This window comes from Liolophura sinensis, chromosome 7, assembly GCF_032854445.1.
Source record: "Liolophura sinensis isolate JHLJ2023 chromosome 7, CUHK_Ljap_v2, whole genome shotgun sequence".
In the NCBI taxonomy this organism is placed as follows: Eukaryota; Metazoa; Mollusca; class Polyplacophora; order Chitonida; family Chitonidae; genus Liolophura; species Liolophura sinensis.
In genome coordinates, this window is record NC_088301.1 from 59,056,754 (window position 1) to 59,075,498 (window position 18,745).

The 18,745-nt window shown below is 36.7% G+C and overlaps 1 protein-coding gene across 1 annotated transcript; it reads left to right on the plus strand.

The window, feature by feature from the left end:
* Positions 1 to 533: 533 nt before the first annotated feature.
* Positions 534 to 18,740, plus strand: LOC135471214 (RPA-related protein RADX-like). Its single transcript, XM_064750337.1, has 14 exons — positions 534 to 644; positions 3,156 to 3,326; positions 3,809 to 3,935; positions 5,452 to 5,589; positions 5,966 to 6,147; positions 7,137 to 7,216; positions 7,835 to 8,068; positions 8,330 to 8,415; positions 9,088 to 9,200; positions 9,492 to 9,626; positions 9,972 to 10,163; positions 10,485 to 10,609; positions 17,727 to 17,953; positions 18,454 to 18,740. The coding sequence occupies exons 1-14, from the start codon at positions 534 to 536 to the stop codon at positions 18,726 to 18,728; spliced, it is 2,196 nt and encodes a 731-aa protein (XP_064606407.1). The 3' UTR covers positions 18,729 to 18,740.
* The last annotated feature ends 5 nt before the right edge of the window (positions 18,741 to 18,745 follow it).

Below are 18,745 nucleotides of genomic sequence, written 5' to 3' on the forward strand. Positions count from 1 at the left end.
GACGTAAAACCCATATCAAGTAAAAAAATACATAAAATATTTTGCATGTAACAGAATGAAGTTAACAGCTTCAGTAGATGTTTCGATCTAACACAGCAAATGTAATACTGGTATCAGTAGAATTTAAATCAGTATGTGGTAAGTTAGAGGTTAGATGTTTAATATGCGTCCAAAATATAGTGATATATTCAGTACAATCTAATATGTATCACACTGAAGCGCACCAGTTTCTAAGCACAGAGTTTTTCACATTCGTTGGCGTAAATAAACATTGCATGGTAAAATTTTGTGGATAATCTTAAATTGTGATTGTCTTATCTGTGGGTGCTGTAAATAAAACTTTCCATGAGTAAGTCCGTGCATCTTTATCATAATTTTGATGATAACTCCATGGCATATATAACTTGCTGACTTCTTGAACAAAATAGCAAAACTAAATCTGTATAAATTAACACCATTGTGACTGAAAGTATTGCCACGGGCTGAAATAGTTCGAATTACTTCCCTTGTCTTGCACTCTTCAGTAAAGAAACATGGCGGTAAACCTTGAAAGGCACTTCAACTTCTCAGAAATCCAACATTTGAAACACAATATTGAACGTTCTGAAAGGTTACACCAAGCTCAAGCTGAACACTTGTGTTTCGTAAGTTTTGTCACAAGACATTGATTCAAAATAATGATACACTGCCACAATAGCACAATCTTCTATAAAGATCCCAATAACAGTCCGCTGTTGTTGTAACAGTAACATTACCTATATTGCCCTCCGTGGCTCAGTTGGTTAACGCGCTAGCGTAATGACCCAGGAGCCTTTCACCAATGTGGTCGCTGTGAGTTCAAGTCCAGCCCATGCTAGCTTCCTCTCCGGCGGTACGTGGGAAGTTCTACCAGCAACCTGCCGATGATCAAGGGTTTCCTCCCACCATAATGCTGGCCGCCGTCATATAAATGAAATATTCTTGAGCACGGCGTAAAACACCAATCAAATAAATAAATAAATAAGCTATATTGCCTAACTACCACCATTCACAAGGAATTGTCGCTGAGTATCTTTGGATCCGCCGCGGGCATTCTGTGATTGCCGTGTACAACGCCTGTGGTTGCCTGCTGGTCACCTTTCCCTGTGTCCCACTTCAAATCCCGCTCCGATAGCTCGGTTGGTAGAGCATCAGCTTCTGGGGCGGTAGATTCAGGGTCAATCCTGGGTCAGGTCGCGCCTAAGACTTTATAAGGGGAAGATGTTAACTTTCTTGTGTGGCATTCAGCATTAAGGGAATAGTGCAACCACTGGTTGACCCTTATCAGTATAATGGCTCGGGCAGGGCAGGTTACTTGCCTTCGATAAGTTATCTCATTGAAGCAGGACTAAATGTAAGAGGGGTGAAAATCCATCCTGCAACAAGGAGGTGCATTACATGCACTCTAAGAACTCTTGGCCTCATATGACTGCAAAATTGTTAAGCATGACGTTAATTTAAACCCTAAGCACTCAGTCAAATGTGTTTTGCAGATGCATGGGGTTCTTACAGTGGCCCATTAGTGCCATTCAAAGTTTTTAACATTTTCTACTGATTTACAATAATTTGGAGGACTTTCAAATGAAACATCACCATAAACAAAAAATTTGAAGTATGTGCAAATTGGAATTAATGCAGAAACAAAAGCATTTTACACTAAAATGAAAATTGATAAATACAACTTAAAACACCAAAAAATGTAAACCTTTTCTACTCAGGGAAAACCTTTACTTAATGGTGGAAACATTTTCTCCATGGTGTAAACCTTTTCTTGTTGGTGTAAATTTTTTCCTCATTGTGTAAACCTTTTATCCACGGTGGAAAGGTTTCTCCGCAGTGGAAAACCCATGTGATGACATTTGCCATCTTTGATGATGAACATACGCTTCCTGGGATGCAGAGTCTAATATCTCAGATCAAGGTTAACTGTCACATGGGTTTCCGCTGCAGAGAAAATGTTTTCACCGTGGAGAAAATGTTTACACTGCAGACAAATGATTTACACCATGCAGAAAATGTTTTTTCACTGTTTTTTAAAGTTTATAGCTGAATTTATCAATTTTATCTAAAATGTTTTTGTGTTTGTGTTAGTTCCCTTTTCCAGATATTTTAAATTCTTTGTTCCTAATAATAAGCTTTCGTTAGATAATCCTTGAACAACGATAAATCATTAGAAAAATGTTTAAAATTTCGAATGGCACTAACAGGCCATCGTAGGTTCTACATGTAGATTCAAGTCTAGTTCTTTACAAAAGGTTACTTTGTTTTACAGTTCTAACTTGACACATATATATGCATGTTTTTATAGCTGTGTTAAAACTACCTGCCTCTCATTAACAACTGCATGCACACAGGAAGTCACCCAAACCACCACAAATTTGGGGCAAGAGTAAAGCCGGATGGCTATTCCATTGAACCTCTTCAGACATTACCCCTGTCTGTCTGAAGCAGTGCTGTTTCACACTGATGTTTTAAAACAGCCAAATCTACGACCATCTGGGCATCTAAATTTTCCACAGATATGACTCTTTTCAAAACGTCTGCTTTAAACAATGTCCCTTCAGCTTACAAGTTTAAAAGCTGATGTTCCTAATACTCTAGCCATTTGGCCCATATCCTGGGCCCATGCAGTTCTTGAGAGGTAAGTATTTTTTGCCAAGTTATGAAAATATGGGCATATGAGTGTGTGTCAAGTCAGAACTTTAAAACAATCATATTGTAGAGGACTAGGCTCAAGTCATAATATGTGGAGGGTTCTGCTGGAGCAAGCCTTTGGGACAGCTATCCTGGTGGTGCTTCTGAATGATTTGCAGTGAATGACAAGGTTTGATGCTGAATGTCGATGTGAAATCAGGCAGATAATGTGCCATGAATTAGGGGAATTTTGATGGAATGAAATGAAAAGTATTTGAAAGTATCATTTTATTTCTTTGTGATCCCTGAGACATAAAAATAGTAGATCTAAGATATTGTTAATGTACATCCCTCACATAAGCTCCAGATTCTCAAAGCAATCACAGGCCTGGCCTTACTTACACTGAAGGCATCAACTTGGTTATCTGGGCATGTAGGATGAAAATTATGAGAACCAGAAAAAAGGATAGAATGGATTCAGACATGAATATTATATTTCCTAGGTGCTGAGAGTGGAGAGGTACATTGCAGACCCCACATTTCAGTCCCTCGTAAAATCAAAACATGCCACAAATACATCATATGACGTCTATGATCTTGTTATAACGGATGGGAAATTTAAGTTGAAGTGTGTTCTGTGGACAGCGCTCAATGCTTTTATTTCAAAAGGAAGGGTAAGTATTGTTGCTGTTCACAATATAAAGATTTCTGTTCACTGCAGTAACTTGTGCCTTTAGTGCCTTGGTGATAATTGATTTAAGAACAGAAGAAATTTGTTGATACAGATTTCATCTTGATTCTGATTTTTTCGTAGAATTGCCATTTGCTGATTGTAAATTTTTTAAAGTTCCACCAGATGTTGTGCTAACATATTTACTGAAACACTTTTAAAATCTGTGTCTGACAACTAATGAGTGGAACTGAAAGGTGTTTATTATTAGAGAAAAACAGCTTTATCGTTCTACAAATCACAGAAGAATATTGCCCTGACCAGAATACAAGTTTTATGTTTTGGACCTGAATTATACGAAAAAATTCACCAACTTCTGTGTTATTCATATTCAAGGTGTGTCAGTATTGGTATCTTCTGCGCATCTGTCTCCTATTGATTTTTTGTATTATCTGTTGATAGGGGATGTCTGATTATTTTCTTTAGGTTGTGGCTGGATCAGTTATCAAGTTGACCAAATGTACTCTACTCTATGATGAGACAGATTTAAATGGTTTTAATTTTGTTCTCATAGAAGATTTGACGGTTGATGGAACTGACATAAACTTTTCAGGTGAGTACTTTAATTGCTACTCAGCCATGTGAATATTTAAATATTTCAGATTATAACTACATATTTCAATGTTTTGCAATGATGAGAAATATTGAGATAATTTCCATCACATACATTGTACGATACACATATACCATAAATAATCAAAAAACATTACCAAAAAGTACATATTTAGTGATAAATGTAATGAAGTGTTACTTTTGCTGTGGAAACTTACATTTGTTCCAGTAGAATATCACCTTACCTAACAAACAAACCTCAAAACACCCTTCTTTCAGAATGAGCAGCTATCATTTTTCACCTAGTTTGGCAGGTAAAAATGCATCGTTTTAGGCACATGAAAGCCTCAAATGATACTTTTGCCATTACTTATATTTATCTGATAAGAAATTAACCAAGCTTCACAAATAACTGTTAAATGGTTCTGTAAGATGGGTGAAATATTTGGAATTAAACAAAATGTGTCACTTAGAAAATGCTAAACTTTAGGTGAAATTATACAGTAATTTTATGAATGAAATTTTAAGTCATTTAGGGTATACATATACAATTGTTGGATAACAACAGAATGGTTTACAAACTCGTTTTGGATTAGCATATACATGTACATGTACATGTACGTTCATACAATAAGTTGTTGAACACCATTGATCTTTGGCTTTTTCATTGTTTATTGTAAACAAAAAGTTGTAAATAAATGTTTGCCTTTTCTTTATGAAAGATATTGACACATCTTTTGAGACGTGTTTTGAGACTGTCTGTCTGTCAGTCCATCTGCGTGTCCATTTTTTTGCTAACACTATCTCCTGAATAGTATACAAACAGCTCACCAAACTTACACCACATGAGGAAGAACTCTTGATTTTCAGCGAACTTGACTATAACCTAAGGTCAGTTGGGTCTATATCTCTTGAAATTTGTAACAAAGTTTACTAATCATACATAAAACGTAGACTGAGGTATGTAGATTAAAGCTATTTAGTTTTGATGTTCTATGACCAATCGTTTGGCAGTCTGGCAATCTGTCTGTCGGTCCATTTTCATCTTAACATTCAAAAGCTTTTCCCAAGTTCAGCAGACATACACGTCTTAAGGAAGAACCGTATGGATTTTCAGTGACCTTAACCTTTTTTTCAAGATCATTAAAATTAATTTTATGAAAGGCTTGTAAACATTAATTCATTCTTTTGAAACTTGTGACCAAAGTTTACTAAACATGCACATCTAGGCCGTCTATGCAGATAAATGTATTGAATTTCAATGTTCCACGGCCGATTTTTTTCAGACTTGAATTAAATGTATTTGTTTATGCTGAAATAAGGATCCACAGTAATCACATTGCTCAGAAACAAATTAAGAATTTGTTGCTCATAAATTATTCTTATGATTAATGTTGTCCAACTTGAAAATGCCCTTAAACAAGACATTCACATGTGTCAAAACTTCATCTATTTGTTAGCTTTCCTTAAGTCTAATGGGTTTTGAGTGTATTGCACAGAATTAATTACACTTACAGTAAATGAGGAGCGCATTCCCTGGTCTCCTGATGCTTGCACCAGAGAACAAAAGCAGGTGCCACTTGCATCAAGCCGTGGTTGTTATGTGTCCCTTTGGTCTTCCTTTGAGACGTATGGAGAAGTCTGGGAACAAACAGGTACTTTGGTGTTAAAGGTTGTGCTTGCAAGATTCCAGGTTTCTCAACCAAGTACATGTTTTTCTCATGGTATTTGATTACACTGCATTCTGTAGTAAAATCTCAATTCAGTAGTTTACTATTTAAATTCTGTTGAAATAAAAATATGTTGTGTTAACCCTTTATAGGATTTTTTCTTGTTTCACAATAGCCATTTTAATGACATGTAGTATATGTACTTGTATGCAGTTGCTCAGCAGAAATGGTTAATCTTTGTTCTTGAGCCCTCTCTAGAATACCCATGAAACAAGTAACTAAATAATAAATAAATCATTAAATGCACAAGGACTGTTCATGGATTCAAAGAATTTTATATGATAGTGTGTTCTGTCTTCAGTGCCTGATAGTCAGTCTGTCTCAGATACCACTGTATTAGACTGCTACACCTTGAAGGAACTTTCCAGGCTTGGGAGATCAATAAAGGCCAGCTCAATCCCTCCTGTCATTGTAAGAGTGTTAACTAGATCCAGGCTACGGCAGTATGCAAAACCGCAAAAAGCGGAAAAATGGCCATACCAAGTGAGTAGTTCAAGTTGAAAAAATGTCTTCTAAACCTTATATTCTTAGGCAGTCTAATGAAAAGCATGCATGCTAAAAATACCTCAATTGACATTTTATGAAGAAAACAAAATTTCTAGTAAGTGACATTAGTATTCCAGAACGACACACAAGATCACATGACATCATGTTTCTTACGGTGGGTGATGGAATTTTAACAAACATCAGATGTTAGTTTAAAGAGACAAGTTTAATGTCATGATCACCTATACATAATAATCGCACTGGTAGCTTTATATATGTGAATGATCAGCTTACAGCATCTTTGTCCTGATAAACTGGATCTTTGTGCAAAATGTTGATGTAGAGTCCATGTGCTTGTTTAAATTGTTTTCTCATTTCTGAATTTACTTAAATAGGTTTGAAAAGTCCTTCTATTCCTTCTCATCGTTCTATAATGCTGATTTAGTTTAGGGGTTAACAGGCGTGAAAATGTTCAATATTTTTAGCTCTTCAGAGTGATAACCACATCAAAAATTTAGATCATTTAATTTGATTTAAAGGTGTCCAATGTGTATATTTCAGTTAATTTCATTGGAAAGCAATTCAATAGTGGATAAAATACCACAAACAATTATTCATGTCTTAAATTATGTGTGTTTGCATATTATAAAGCCATATTTGTGACTGGGTCATAATTGAAAAACGAGTGAGTGACAATCTTCATGACCCATGTGTAAGGGGCTGCCATCCATGTGCATGTATATGGCTGACTCTTAAAAATAATATGTGAACCACATTATTGGTTTGATTATTTCACACATACATAAACATCAGTCATTGATCTCATTTACAATATTTTAGCCATACAGAGTTCTTTTCTGACTTATTTCTTAGGGATTCTTGAATTACCTGTTCATACACTGCTGTACATCAAAGAGGTCTTTGGAAGTGACTTGTATATACACTAGTCTATAGGTTTATATGATCATATTTGTTTATATCTATAGATATCTATGGTGATTGGAGACAGATCAGGGAGCTGTACAGCTGTTGTTTGGAACTCGTTGTGCACCAAGTTTAACAAAAAGTAAGCTTGTCTGTTGTATGATGTAGTAGGGATTAGGCAGTCTGTATATTTATGGTGTATCAGTATAAATAGTCAGACACATATGTCTATGTCACTTGATGCATTGGTTAACTAATGTCAGAATCATGCCATGAATTTTGACCAAGGACAGTCAGATATTGCCTCTGCTGATGGTCTCGTTTGGTCAAATGCACCTAAGAGAGTGTGAATGACGGGCCTGGTTTTACCTGTACCTAGTGATCAATTTACTGTCAACACTTGAGTGGCTGCATAACAGGGGCTCATTCTTTCCTTCTCCGTAGATAAAATCACAGAATCTTTCCTTCATATGTCGGTGAAGCAGAGGACAGTCATGGGACAAGTCATTAATTCTCCAGTAAACAGTACATGGAGGCTTTTCATGTTGTTTCACACAGTGACATCCCTGCTGTTCTGTGTAAGGTCTTATAAATACTGGTCATGAGGAATGTTTTCCATGACTGAGTGAAGAACATGTTTAGAATCCAGCCCCAAATGGCTCAGTTTTGACACAGAAACTTTTTTGTGTCCAGACTAAAATAGTACTCTTTTGATCGACCCAGTCCTGGTTATAGTATGTTTATGTTTTTTTTATTTTAGCATTCAGGAGGGAAGTGTTTTGCTTCTAGAAAACTACTCAGTGAAACCTCACTTCAGTGTTTACACCTATGCTAACCAGACCAAGGTAATTAAGGGCAGTCATTATGACATTGACTTGAATCTCAACCCATACAATCCTGAATGCAAAGTGACAATAATACATGCCAGTGCTGTGGAGAGTTGCTGGCAGCTGCCCTCTCTGGAGTATGAACTAATCGACCGGAAACAGTTAGGGTGAGTTATGGCTTTTAACCGTGAAAAAATTGGTGAGATAAGAATGGGAAATATTGAAGAATGGTTGGAATTAGTTAGCAGGAAAAGCATTGTAGATACACATGAAAAATACTGAACAAATGGTAAGTAATATACTTAATGAATTTCACTTTACTTTACAAAACATGTAATTAGAACAGACTCGGTAGAAAAAACCCATTTCATTGATTGTAGTGTTATTTATTTACAAGTTTGTGAAATTTTGCATTTCCCCATTGTTAGGCGACTACCAGACAACTTTATCTGTGACATAGTCGGATTAGTCATATTTTTGGGACGTTATGAAAGGGTGGCACCTCAGACAACAGGTGAGGCTAAAATCATATAATGGTTTATATGTGTATGTATGACATATGGCTTGGTGTTATATCAGCTTAAAGTCATGATTATCATTGTTTTAGCCTGCATGTTCACGGTTATTTTGGACGTACTTTAATATTCCTTCAACCAGTGACCGCTTCATTTGCCTAATGGTGAGAACGTCTGCCTCACAGTCTGGAGACCTGGGATCAAACCTGGGTCGGATCATACCAAAGACTGTAAAAACGGTATTTATTGTTGCTGCCTCGCTTGGCACTCTGCACTGAGAGATTAGAGTAAGGAAACATGACTGGTCAGCCAGGTGTCAGTATAATGTCATTTGGCAAAGTGTCATGTATGGTGTCTTCAGTATGATGCTTCAGTGGCAGCAGCACTTTGGTGGTATGGACTTGCCTGGCCACAAGAAGACACAGTAAATGTACACACACCTAATGACTTGTCGTCGTCATATGACTGAAAAATTGATAAGATATTAAACCCCAAGCATTCATTCATCCATTCTACCAGTACAAGATTAAGCATTATTTGTACATGTACTCTGTAATTTGATAGTTCTATTTACATTGTCTTCTGTTTTGTTTTATATATATATATATATATATATATATATATATATATATATATATATATTGTCATCTTTCTTCTTCTTCACTTGAAAGACAGCCTTGGCAGACGTGAAACCTTCTGGGTGATTAGAGATGTAGAATTGGTGGACCCATCCTTTGTATACACGGGGAAAACATTTGTTATAAAGCTGTTCAGATCCATTCAGGTAAATTTGCTACTGATATTGTTTCTGAAGCTATTTTAGTATCAGTAAATGTACTTTTATTATTGTACATCAGTACTCATATTGCATACACTAGGTAACTTTGTCTGGGCAATAATTTGAGACCTCTTTTGCCTTTAAACATAGATAGTGGTATGAAATTAATTTGTGTTTGCTGCTAAACTGGATTATTGTTAGGTTTGCCAGCGCATGGATAACATACATGTACAGTATGTACTGCTTGTCTAAAAGAGTCACTGGCTTTAATGCCCTAGATCATGGGTATCATTGTAGGCTGACACGTTGGATAGGTTATGCCCAGGTGATATGTTACTGTGCAGCAATATGCGAGTTGTGCACAATTTGACACTGGTATCCAACTCTAGACAGAAACGCCATGTGTACCTGACCTGCACAGGGGAAACACAGGTAAGTCTGTGGAAACAGAAAAATAAGAACAACACATTGAGGCAACCTTTAATTGAGCATTTTGTAGGTACATTGAATTTTAGTGAAAGAGTCCTGTGAATGTAGTTAATGATGTGCATTGGTTTCGAATGACCATACAGCTGTTGTAGAAATAGGCTGTTGTAGAAATGAGAAGTGTTATAGATGTGAGGTGGTAATGGGATGAGTCAAGGCAATAGACGCATCAAAAAAAGCTCCCATCAGGTGTACTCCCTTCAGGTGTTGCTGGTTTAATGATTAATGGTTCTGTTATATGCTTCTGTTCACTGAGGTTGGTCTTCCACTTTATGCTTTAACTTTTCACAGGTGACGATTATTCAGAAAAGTAGAAGCACACTGGATCATCCAGTGGTCAATCAGTTGATAACATGGGCAAGCTCATCCCGAGGATCGGCTGTAGTAAGAGCAGCCACCTATGGTGGTTATTTCTCGTACCCTCCTCTGCCCAAGGATCTCCAGTTATACAAACAGTTATGGCCAGAGAATAGAGCTATGCAGGTAGACACTCTTTAAATCCACTCACTGAAAGGGCCTGAGAAGTTGTTGGCCTGTTTTCACAAATGTCATCAATGCAGGTTTATAAATTATCTGAAATATAATACCATTAGGCTCTTTGCTTTTCAAGAGGTTGCATAAAATTGATTTTTACAAAACCAGACAGAAGTACCACATATTACACAATGGTACACTTTTTCACTTTGCCATGGTTAGCAATTAATTTCCACATATATTGGTACACAGTTGATTTGACGGAGTGTTTGGTTTCTCCAGCCTAAGGGCACAGCTTAATCTACTTTTCATAGGTGTTTTTATTTCCAGATCACACAAAGTGACCAGTGGGAAAGTGTTTTGCAAAGTCTCTCGTATAGAGAAAGTAGAAATCTGATTGTTCAAGCTGACATTGTGAGGATCTGTCACCACTCCTTGAAATATGTACATTACAGGTAATGTATACAAATACCAGCCTATTGTCTGTTGAATATACAACCGCCCCGGATAGCACAGTTGGTAGAGCGTCCGCTTCGGGACTGGTAGATCCAGGATCAATCCTTGATCGAGTCACACCTAAGACTTTAAAAGAGGAAGTTGTAACTTCCTCGCTTGGCATTCAGCATGAAGGGGATAGTGCAACGACTGGTTGACCCGTATCAGTATAATGGCTCGGGCGGGGCGGCTTACTTGCCTTCGGTAAGTCGTCTCAGAGAAGCAGCACTAAATAAAAGAGCGGTGGAAATCCGTCCTGCAACAAGGAGGCACATTACACGTACATGCACCCTAATGATTCCTTCGTCGTCATATGACTGAAAAATTGTTGAGTACGACGTTAAACCCCAAGCACTCACTCACTCTGTTGAATATACAAGTATATTGAAGAGAGAACAAGCAGTTGCCATCTCGTGAGCATTTTCACTAGTCTCAGGATAGTTATTTCAGTGTCGAAAATGCGGTGCATATAGGTGCATTCCCTGGTGATGATGCTAGTTGCTTTCGAAACACTGAAATTAAAAATGGTAACTTGTCTTACTTAAGATCTTACGTGCTGAGGTGATAGTTATGCACTGTAAGTCACCACTTTTTTTTCTTTGTTCATATCCCAATAAACAGAAAAAAGGTTAGTCAACCCTTAGGTTTTAAATGTAGAGAATTCTCTGTTGTAACTTCAGGTGGAACTTTCATTTTTGTGGCTACTGTTAAACATTTCAAATGTGTGTGGATTGATATAAAGCCAATCAACGAACTTGCACTCCGCATAGCAACAGGCGGGTGTCAACGTAGGAAATTTTGTGACATCATCAGCTGTGGTTTTTTTAGTTTGTATCAGCTTGAGTGCTCGAAGTCTGGATCGTCATAATGATATTGTTACAGTGATCCAGACTCCGAACACTCAAGTACAGTATGGTGATAATGTACTTGTATTTCTTCACTTATAAATAAAAAAACCTTACCCATTAGGCAGCGTTAGCTCAGATTCAAGCAGTTTTGAAAGGACAAGCTGGCTTCAACAGGTCTAAGTCTTGAAAATCTTATATCCTGGAATTTGGAATTTTAAACTTGAAACTGAACGTACATCGTACAAAACCCACGTGAGCTTACTGGTTATAGATTGCTGACAATCTGTTGTGTGCAGTTTGTTTCAAAGATCCTTGAAATTCTTTTTTTTTCTTTCACCAATCAGAAGACTAACATTTATATTCAGCCACACTTTCCTTCTTCATTTGTTTTTCAATTCACATTCCGTCCCTGTTTTTTTGGCAATATATTCTTCAATTCTAAAGTATTCAGCTGCTTTATTAAGTAGATTTTCTATATGTAATGTTTTTTTATTTTTTTTTGGTCTCAAAAATGCATTTCTTTGCTGGTATAAGTAAAGTGTTTATTTTTGGTTTTCATTGAATAAGCCCAAACTTATTAGACTGCAGCATTGTCGTTTTTGCACATAAAGTTGCACTACTGCTTTAACCACCTTTCAGGTCTAAGTCAAAACATTTTAACAATTTCACACTGGATAAATAAATGTTCGATGGTTTCCTTTTCTTTGTTACAGATCACAAACGTCATCATCTTTTCTGTCAATTTTGTACAGCTAAGATTTTATAAAACATATCAGGTGCAAAATTTATTATTGAAAATGTCTAAATTTTATGTATCTAGTACTTTCGAAGAGAGATAAGAAAATACTTTTCACATTAATATCATTTAGCTGTGAGATATGCTCCCATTTACTTAGTATTTGTGTATCACAGTCACTGGCGTCTAAAATATCATAAAAAACATGTGTGCCTCACTTCTGCTTAAATAGAATGTTGTAGTACACAGGATAGGCAGCTGAAAGCACGTCTGTATTCAGTTTTATATCAATTAGCCACTCCTTTAGTATAATTTTTACTTATTTATTGTAATCTAAAAATATACTTTTTGTTCCATATTTGTCCTTAACGCCTTTAAAATTTATAATGTCCCTAATATACAATATCTTACTTTTATACCAATTTTGAATGAAGTACGATGGGTTTTTAAAATTTGTGTGGCACCATAAGTGTTCATCCAATATTTTTCTTGCTGTTTTATTTTGATTTTTCCACACAAACTTCCCAACATTCGAGTGTTTCAATCCAAAAGGGTTTTTAATTGTCTGTACAATGTCTTGGATGTATCTACCTCCAAGGCTCTTCAACTTATCCGAGTGTACAGGTGTAATCAAAATTTTTGGCCAGTTATTTTCTTCAAAAACCAGCTGTTTCACCCATGTTATTTTTAAAGAAAGGCATAAGTAAAAATCATCCTTAGATCCCCATAGGCGTAATCTTTTGTTATAGTCGACATCTTTATCCTATCTGGCCCATCACTCCAAAGAAATTTATAGAGTAAACTGCTAATTTGTTTTTAAACATACAACGGTGGATGATGGTTTCTTAATCTTCACTTTTGTAACTCTAGTTTTAATTCCTCTATTCTTCCAATATAGTTAGTTCTCCATATGCTGTTGAGAACTGAATACCTAGTATGTTTGGTTCATTCCCCCAGTCCAGCTTTACCTCCTGGCATAGTTTTAGACACCCAGACAAAGAGGCTATGTATCACTAGGTCCATACAAACTACACACAGTTACAGGTACTTCATGTATCACTAGGTCCATATAAACTATACACAGTTACAGGTACTTCATGTATCACTGTCTATACAAACTACACACAGCTACAGGTACTTCATGTATCACTAGGTCCATACAAACTATACACAGTTACAGGTACTTCATGTATCACTAGGTCCATACAAACTATACACAGTTACATGTACTTCATGTATCACTAGGTCTATACAAATTATACACAGCTACAGGTACTTCATGTATCACTAGGTCCATACAAACTATACACAGTTACAGGTACTTCATGTATCACTAGGTCCATATAAACTATACACAGTTACAGGTACTTCATGTATCACTAGGTCCATACAAACTACACACAGTCACAGGTACTTCATGTATCACTAGGCCCATACAAACTATACACAGTTACAGGTACTTCATGTATCACTAGGTCCATATAAGCTATACACAGCTACAGGTACTTCATGTATCGCTAGGTCCATACAAACTACACACAGTTACAGGTACTTCATGTATCACTAGGTCCATACAAACTACACACAGTTACAGGTACTTCATGTATCACTAGGCCCATACAAACTATACACAGTTACAGGTACTTCATGTATCACTAGGTCCATACAAACTATACACAGTTACAGGTACTTCATGTATCACTAGGTCTATACAAACTACACACAGCTACAGGTACTTCATGTATCACTAGGTCCATACAAACTATACACAGTTACAGGTACTTCATGTATCACTAGGTCTATACAAACTACACACAGTTACAGGTACTTCATGTATCACTAGGTCCATATAAACTATACACAGTTACAGGTACTTCATGTATCACTAGGTCCATACAAACTATACACAGTTACAGGTACTTCATGTATCACTAGGTCTATACAAACTATACACAGCTACAGGTACTTCATGTATCACTAGGTCCATACAAACTACACACAGTTACAGGTACTTCATGTATCACTAGGTCCATATAAACTACACGGAGTTACAGGTACTTCATGTATCACTAGGTCCATACAAACTACACAGAGTTACAGGTACTTCATGTATCAATAGGTCCATATAAACTATACACAGTTACAGGTACTTCATGTATCACTAGGTCCATACAAACTATACACAGTTACAGGTACTTCATGTATCACTAGGTCCATATAAACCATACACAGTTACAGGTACTTCATGTATCACTAGGCCCATACAAACTATACACAGTTACAGGTACTTCATGTATCACTAGGTCCATACAAACTGTACACAGTTACAGGTACTTCATGTATCACTAGGTCCATACAAACTACACACAGTTACAGGTACTTCATGTATCGCTAGGTCCATATAAACAATACACAGTGACAGGTACTTCATGTATCACTGGGTCTATACAAATTACACATAGTTACAGGTACTTCATGTATCACTAGGTCCATATAAACTATACACAGTTACAGGTACTTCATGTATCACTAGGTCCATACAAACTGTACACAGTTACAGGTACTTCATGTATCACTAGGTCCATATAAACTATACACAGCTACAGGTACTTCATGTATTGCTAGGTCCATACAAACTACACACAGTTACAGGTACTTCATGTATCACTAGGTCCATACAAATTACACACAGTTACAGGTACTTCATGTATCACTAGGTCCATATAAATTATACACAGTTACAGGTACTTCATGTATCACTAGGTCCATATAAACTATACACAGTTACAGGTACTTCATGTATCACTAGGTCCATACAAATTACACACAGTTACAGGTACTTCATGTATCAATAGGTCCATATAAACTATACACAGTTACAGGTACTTCATGTATCAATAGATCCATATAAACTATACACAGTTACAGGTACTTCATGTATCACTAGGTCCATATAAACTATACAAAGTTACAGGTACTTCATGTATCACTAGGTCCATACAAACTATACACAGTTACAGGTACTTCATGTATCACTATGTTTATACAAACTACACACAGTTACATGTACTTCATGTATTACTAGGTCCATATAAACTATACACAGTTACAGGTACTTCATGTATCACTAGGTCCATATAAACTATACACAGTTACAGGTACTTCATGTATCACTAGGTCCATATAAACTATACAGTTACAGGTACTTCATGTATCACTAGGTCATATAAACTATACACAGTTACAGGTACTTCATGTATCACTATGTTTATACAAACTACACACAGTTACATGTACTTCATGTATCACTAGGTCCATATAAACTATACACAGTTATAGGTACTTCATGTATCACTAGGTTCATATAAACTATACACAGTTACAGGTACTTCATGTATCACTAGGTCCATACAAATTACACACAGTTACAGGTACTTCATGTATCACTAGGTCCATATAAACTATACACAGTTACAGGTACTTCATGTATCACTAGGTCCATATAAACTATACACAGTTACAGGTACTTCATGTATCACTAGGTCCATACAAATTACACACAGGTACAGGTACTTCATGTATCAATAGGGCCAAAATTGCCAAGTGGATTGATATGTACGTTTTTTATTTTGTAATCAAAGTTTTGATTGATCAGTGTGATTATACCTCTAGAGTGAGAGCAAAGGTGGCTAACCCTATTCCTTTAACACTTCTTGTAATAGTTGAAAATATCATGTCTTTTTTTTTTTTTTTTGCAAGTCATAGACAGTTCATCGAGATTATATTTACTCTTTCAGCCATTTCACATTTTGTAGAAGGTTAAAGTGGTAAAATATTTGCCATTTACATTTTGTTCCCCTTTTCCTTTAGGTATTAACTTTGATATATTGTCCTTAGTTTTTCATTTTGTGTTAATATGGTGTGCTTTACAGATGTGAGTTTTTCTCCTTTTTACCTAGAATCACACATTCACAGCTGTCCCATGTCCCATTCATTTCTTCATTTATAGTCCTGCAATCCCAGTGATAGTGGAACATGATAAAATTAGTGTCTTCATATTGGTGAAATCTGTATATCATTAAATTTAATTGTTTTACAGTTCTCATTAAGTCATATGTTCATTTTTAAATTAGGTTCAAAGCAACAATATAATTACAGAACTTGTCCTCTTTATGTTAATACAAAGATATTGGGTGAAAACTATTAATATGGTATGAGCATATACCAAATTGGTATAGGCTACAGTCCCAATCTTCCTCACGATTGTCCTACATGACAGTTAACTAAGACAGCATTATTCACGTAGTTAAGTAATGATGTTTTTAGAGGCTGCCATGCAAGTTACAGTTGTAATAACATACTATGTGGTTAGTTACAAGACCCAGTGGTGCGTGGTATATGGGACGACAAACTAATCAGGTCATCAATACAGGTCGGCGATCTCATCTGTCTTATGTGGTTGGTAAAGTTCTTTGCAAAAATCTTTCCATCACATGACCAAGCATAATGGATCATTGGATGAGCTGATGTGCCTTTCAGTAAATTATGATTTTTCGGTGTCCAGTCTTTTATAACGATGTTGGATCCCTATAAAGCCCTTCTAAATTTCATGACTTCAGCCTTATGTCGTCGAGATGTGAACTTGACTATGACCCTTCTTGGTTTTGAACCTAAGTCCGGTCTCAATTTTCTGTTCTGTTTTCTCCAACTTTTCTCACCTGTGACCATAGAGTTGAGTTTATTCTTTATGAGCGGCAGCTGATCCAGGCTTTGTACCTCACTGGACGATCCTTGATCCCCTTCCTGGATGTTGCTGATGTTTCGTCCATCCTGCTTTGTGCAGATAATTCCCCTCTTCGGCGTTTTTTTATGTTGTGGCATAAGTTGGAGTTGTTTTAGAAACACCCCTGAATACATATGGGACAAATACTGAAGGCTCAGGTTTATGTTTCAGTTGAATACTGGGTTTCGTCAATGCCACATGTAAGAATCCAGTGGAGATACTGGTTTGGCTACATCTGAAGCCTGTGCAGTTGTGTAGTATTCTTATACAAACTACCCCCCATGTATTACCTTGTTAGAGCGAGCAATTGGGGAGAGGGGGAGGTATGTGTTGTCACATAGGTTCATGATGTGCTTATGGTAATTTGCCTCACGACTGTATATACGTCATATGTAAGGGGTTGATCGGAGCTGTCTACAGCCGCCATGTTTTTAATTTTGCACCTTCCTTGAAATTCTTAATGCACTGCTGTGTACATGTGAAAGATTGTATGAAGGTGGTAAACAGGTGCAAGTGTAGAATATTTATTCCAAGTAACCGGGAAAATGTGAATTTTGAGCCTGCAGAAGACGTGAAAATAGAAAATGGTGTTGTTGCTGGACTGGTTATAAAAAAATAAAAAAGGGACTAAGAACGAGAACACAATCATGCTCAAGTGCACTTGTAATACAAAGCTTAACATCAAAGTCATCTCTTTATATCATTTCCAGAAGGACATCTGAGCCAAAAATGCTTGTTGATATGGAGTTTAGAGAGGAGGTGAAATTCCAACATCCGGATTACATGTCAGACAACGGTACAGTCCTTGGGAGCACAGAGTTGTACTCTGAATCATTGCCTTGCAAGTTTTCACCACATGGCAGAGAACATATATTATCACAAGCAACTTTCCCTCCCTCTGTCTACTCCTCGGGCCTTAGGAGAGCACAGGGTGCAAGTAAGAAGAGGTTTAATTTTCAAGTGTTAAAGGAGGTTAAATGCCATTAAATGGTCTCTGAATTTTTCATAAAGATCTGTACTTGCAGACAAATGATTGATGTGTGGAAATTTCAAAATTTTTCTGTTTAATTGTTTAATGCCATACTTGAGAACTTTTCACAAATATGATGATGGCTAGTTTTTAGTGTATGGATGAAAGCGGAGTAAGACCCAGAATTAGTGGAGGAGAAATCTCCCTTAAGAATATACCTTGTCTATGAATGGGGTTGGACCCACATTTGTGTGACTGAGCAGTCGAGTTACTTAAGTCTTTGTCATATTTTGATTAGGACATCCAACCCTGAGGTCTAATTCTAAATATAAGCATTAACAGAGGACACTTTCTTTCATTTCTGAGCTGTGAATTCAAAAGGCACAATCATTGCAGAAGACCTATACATGCACAGGTTTGTCCAGTCTAGCACTCTGTCGCACAAACAGTTTGTATTTCTGTTTCAGGTCCAGCTCTTGCCATCAAGCCTAGTTTCAGTTATGAAAGTGTGACACTGATGGGCCTAAATCATCCTGTTATGCTTCATACAGTTTTCCTTCACAGTGAACTTTCACTGCATTCTAGATTTATCAATGTGATATCTAATAATGCCCGCTCCAGAGCTCAAAGTCATGGAAATGAGGACAGTGCTTCATGGCGATGTTTGTGCCACATAGACCTTCATCAGCTGGACACAGGCAGGACTGAAATCATCCTCAATATGGCCTACTTGTTGACCTGACCACGCAAACTGTTTCT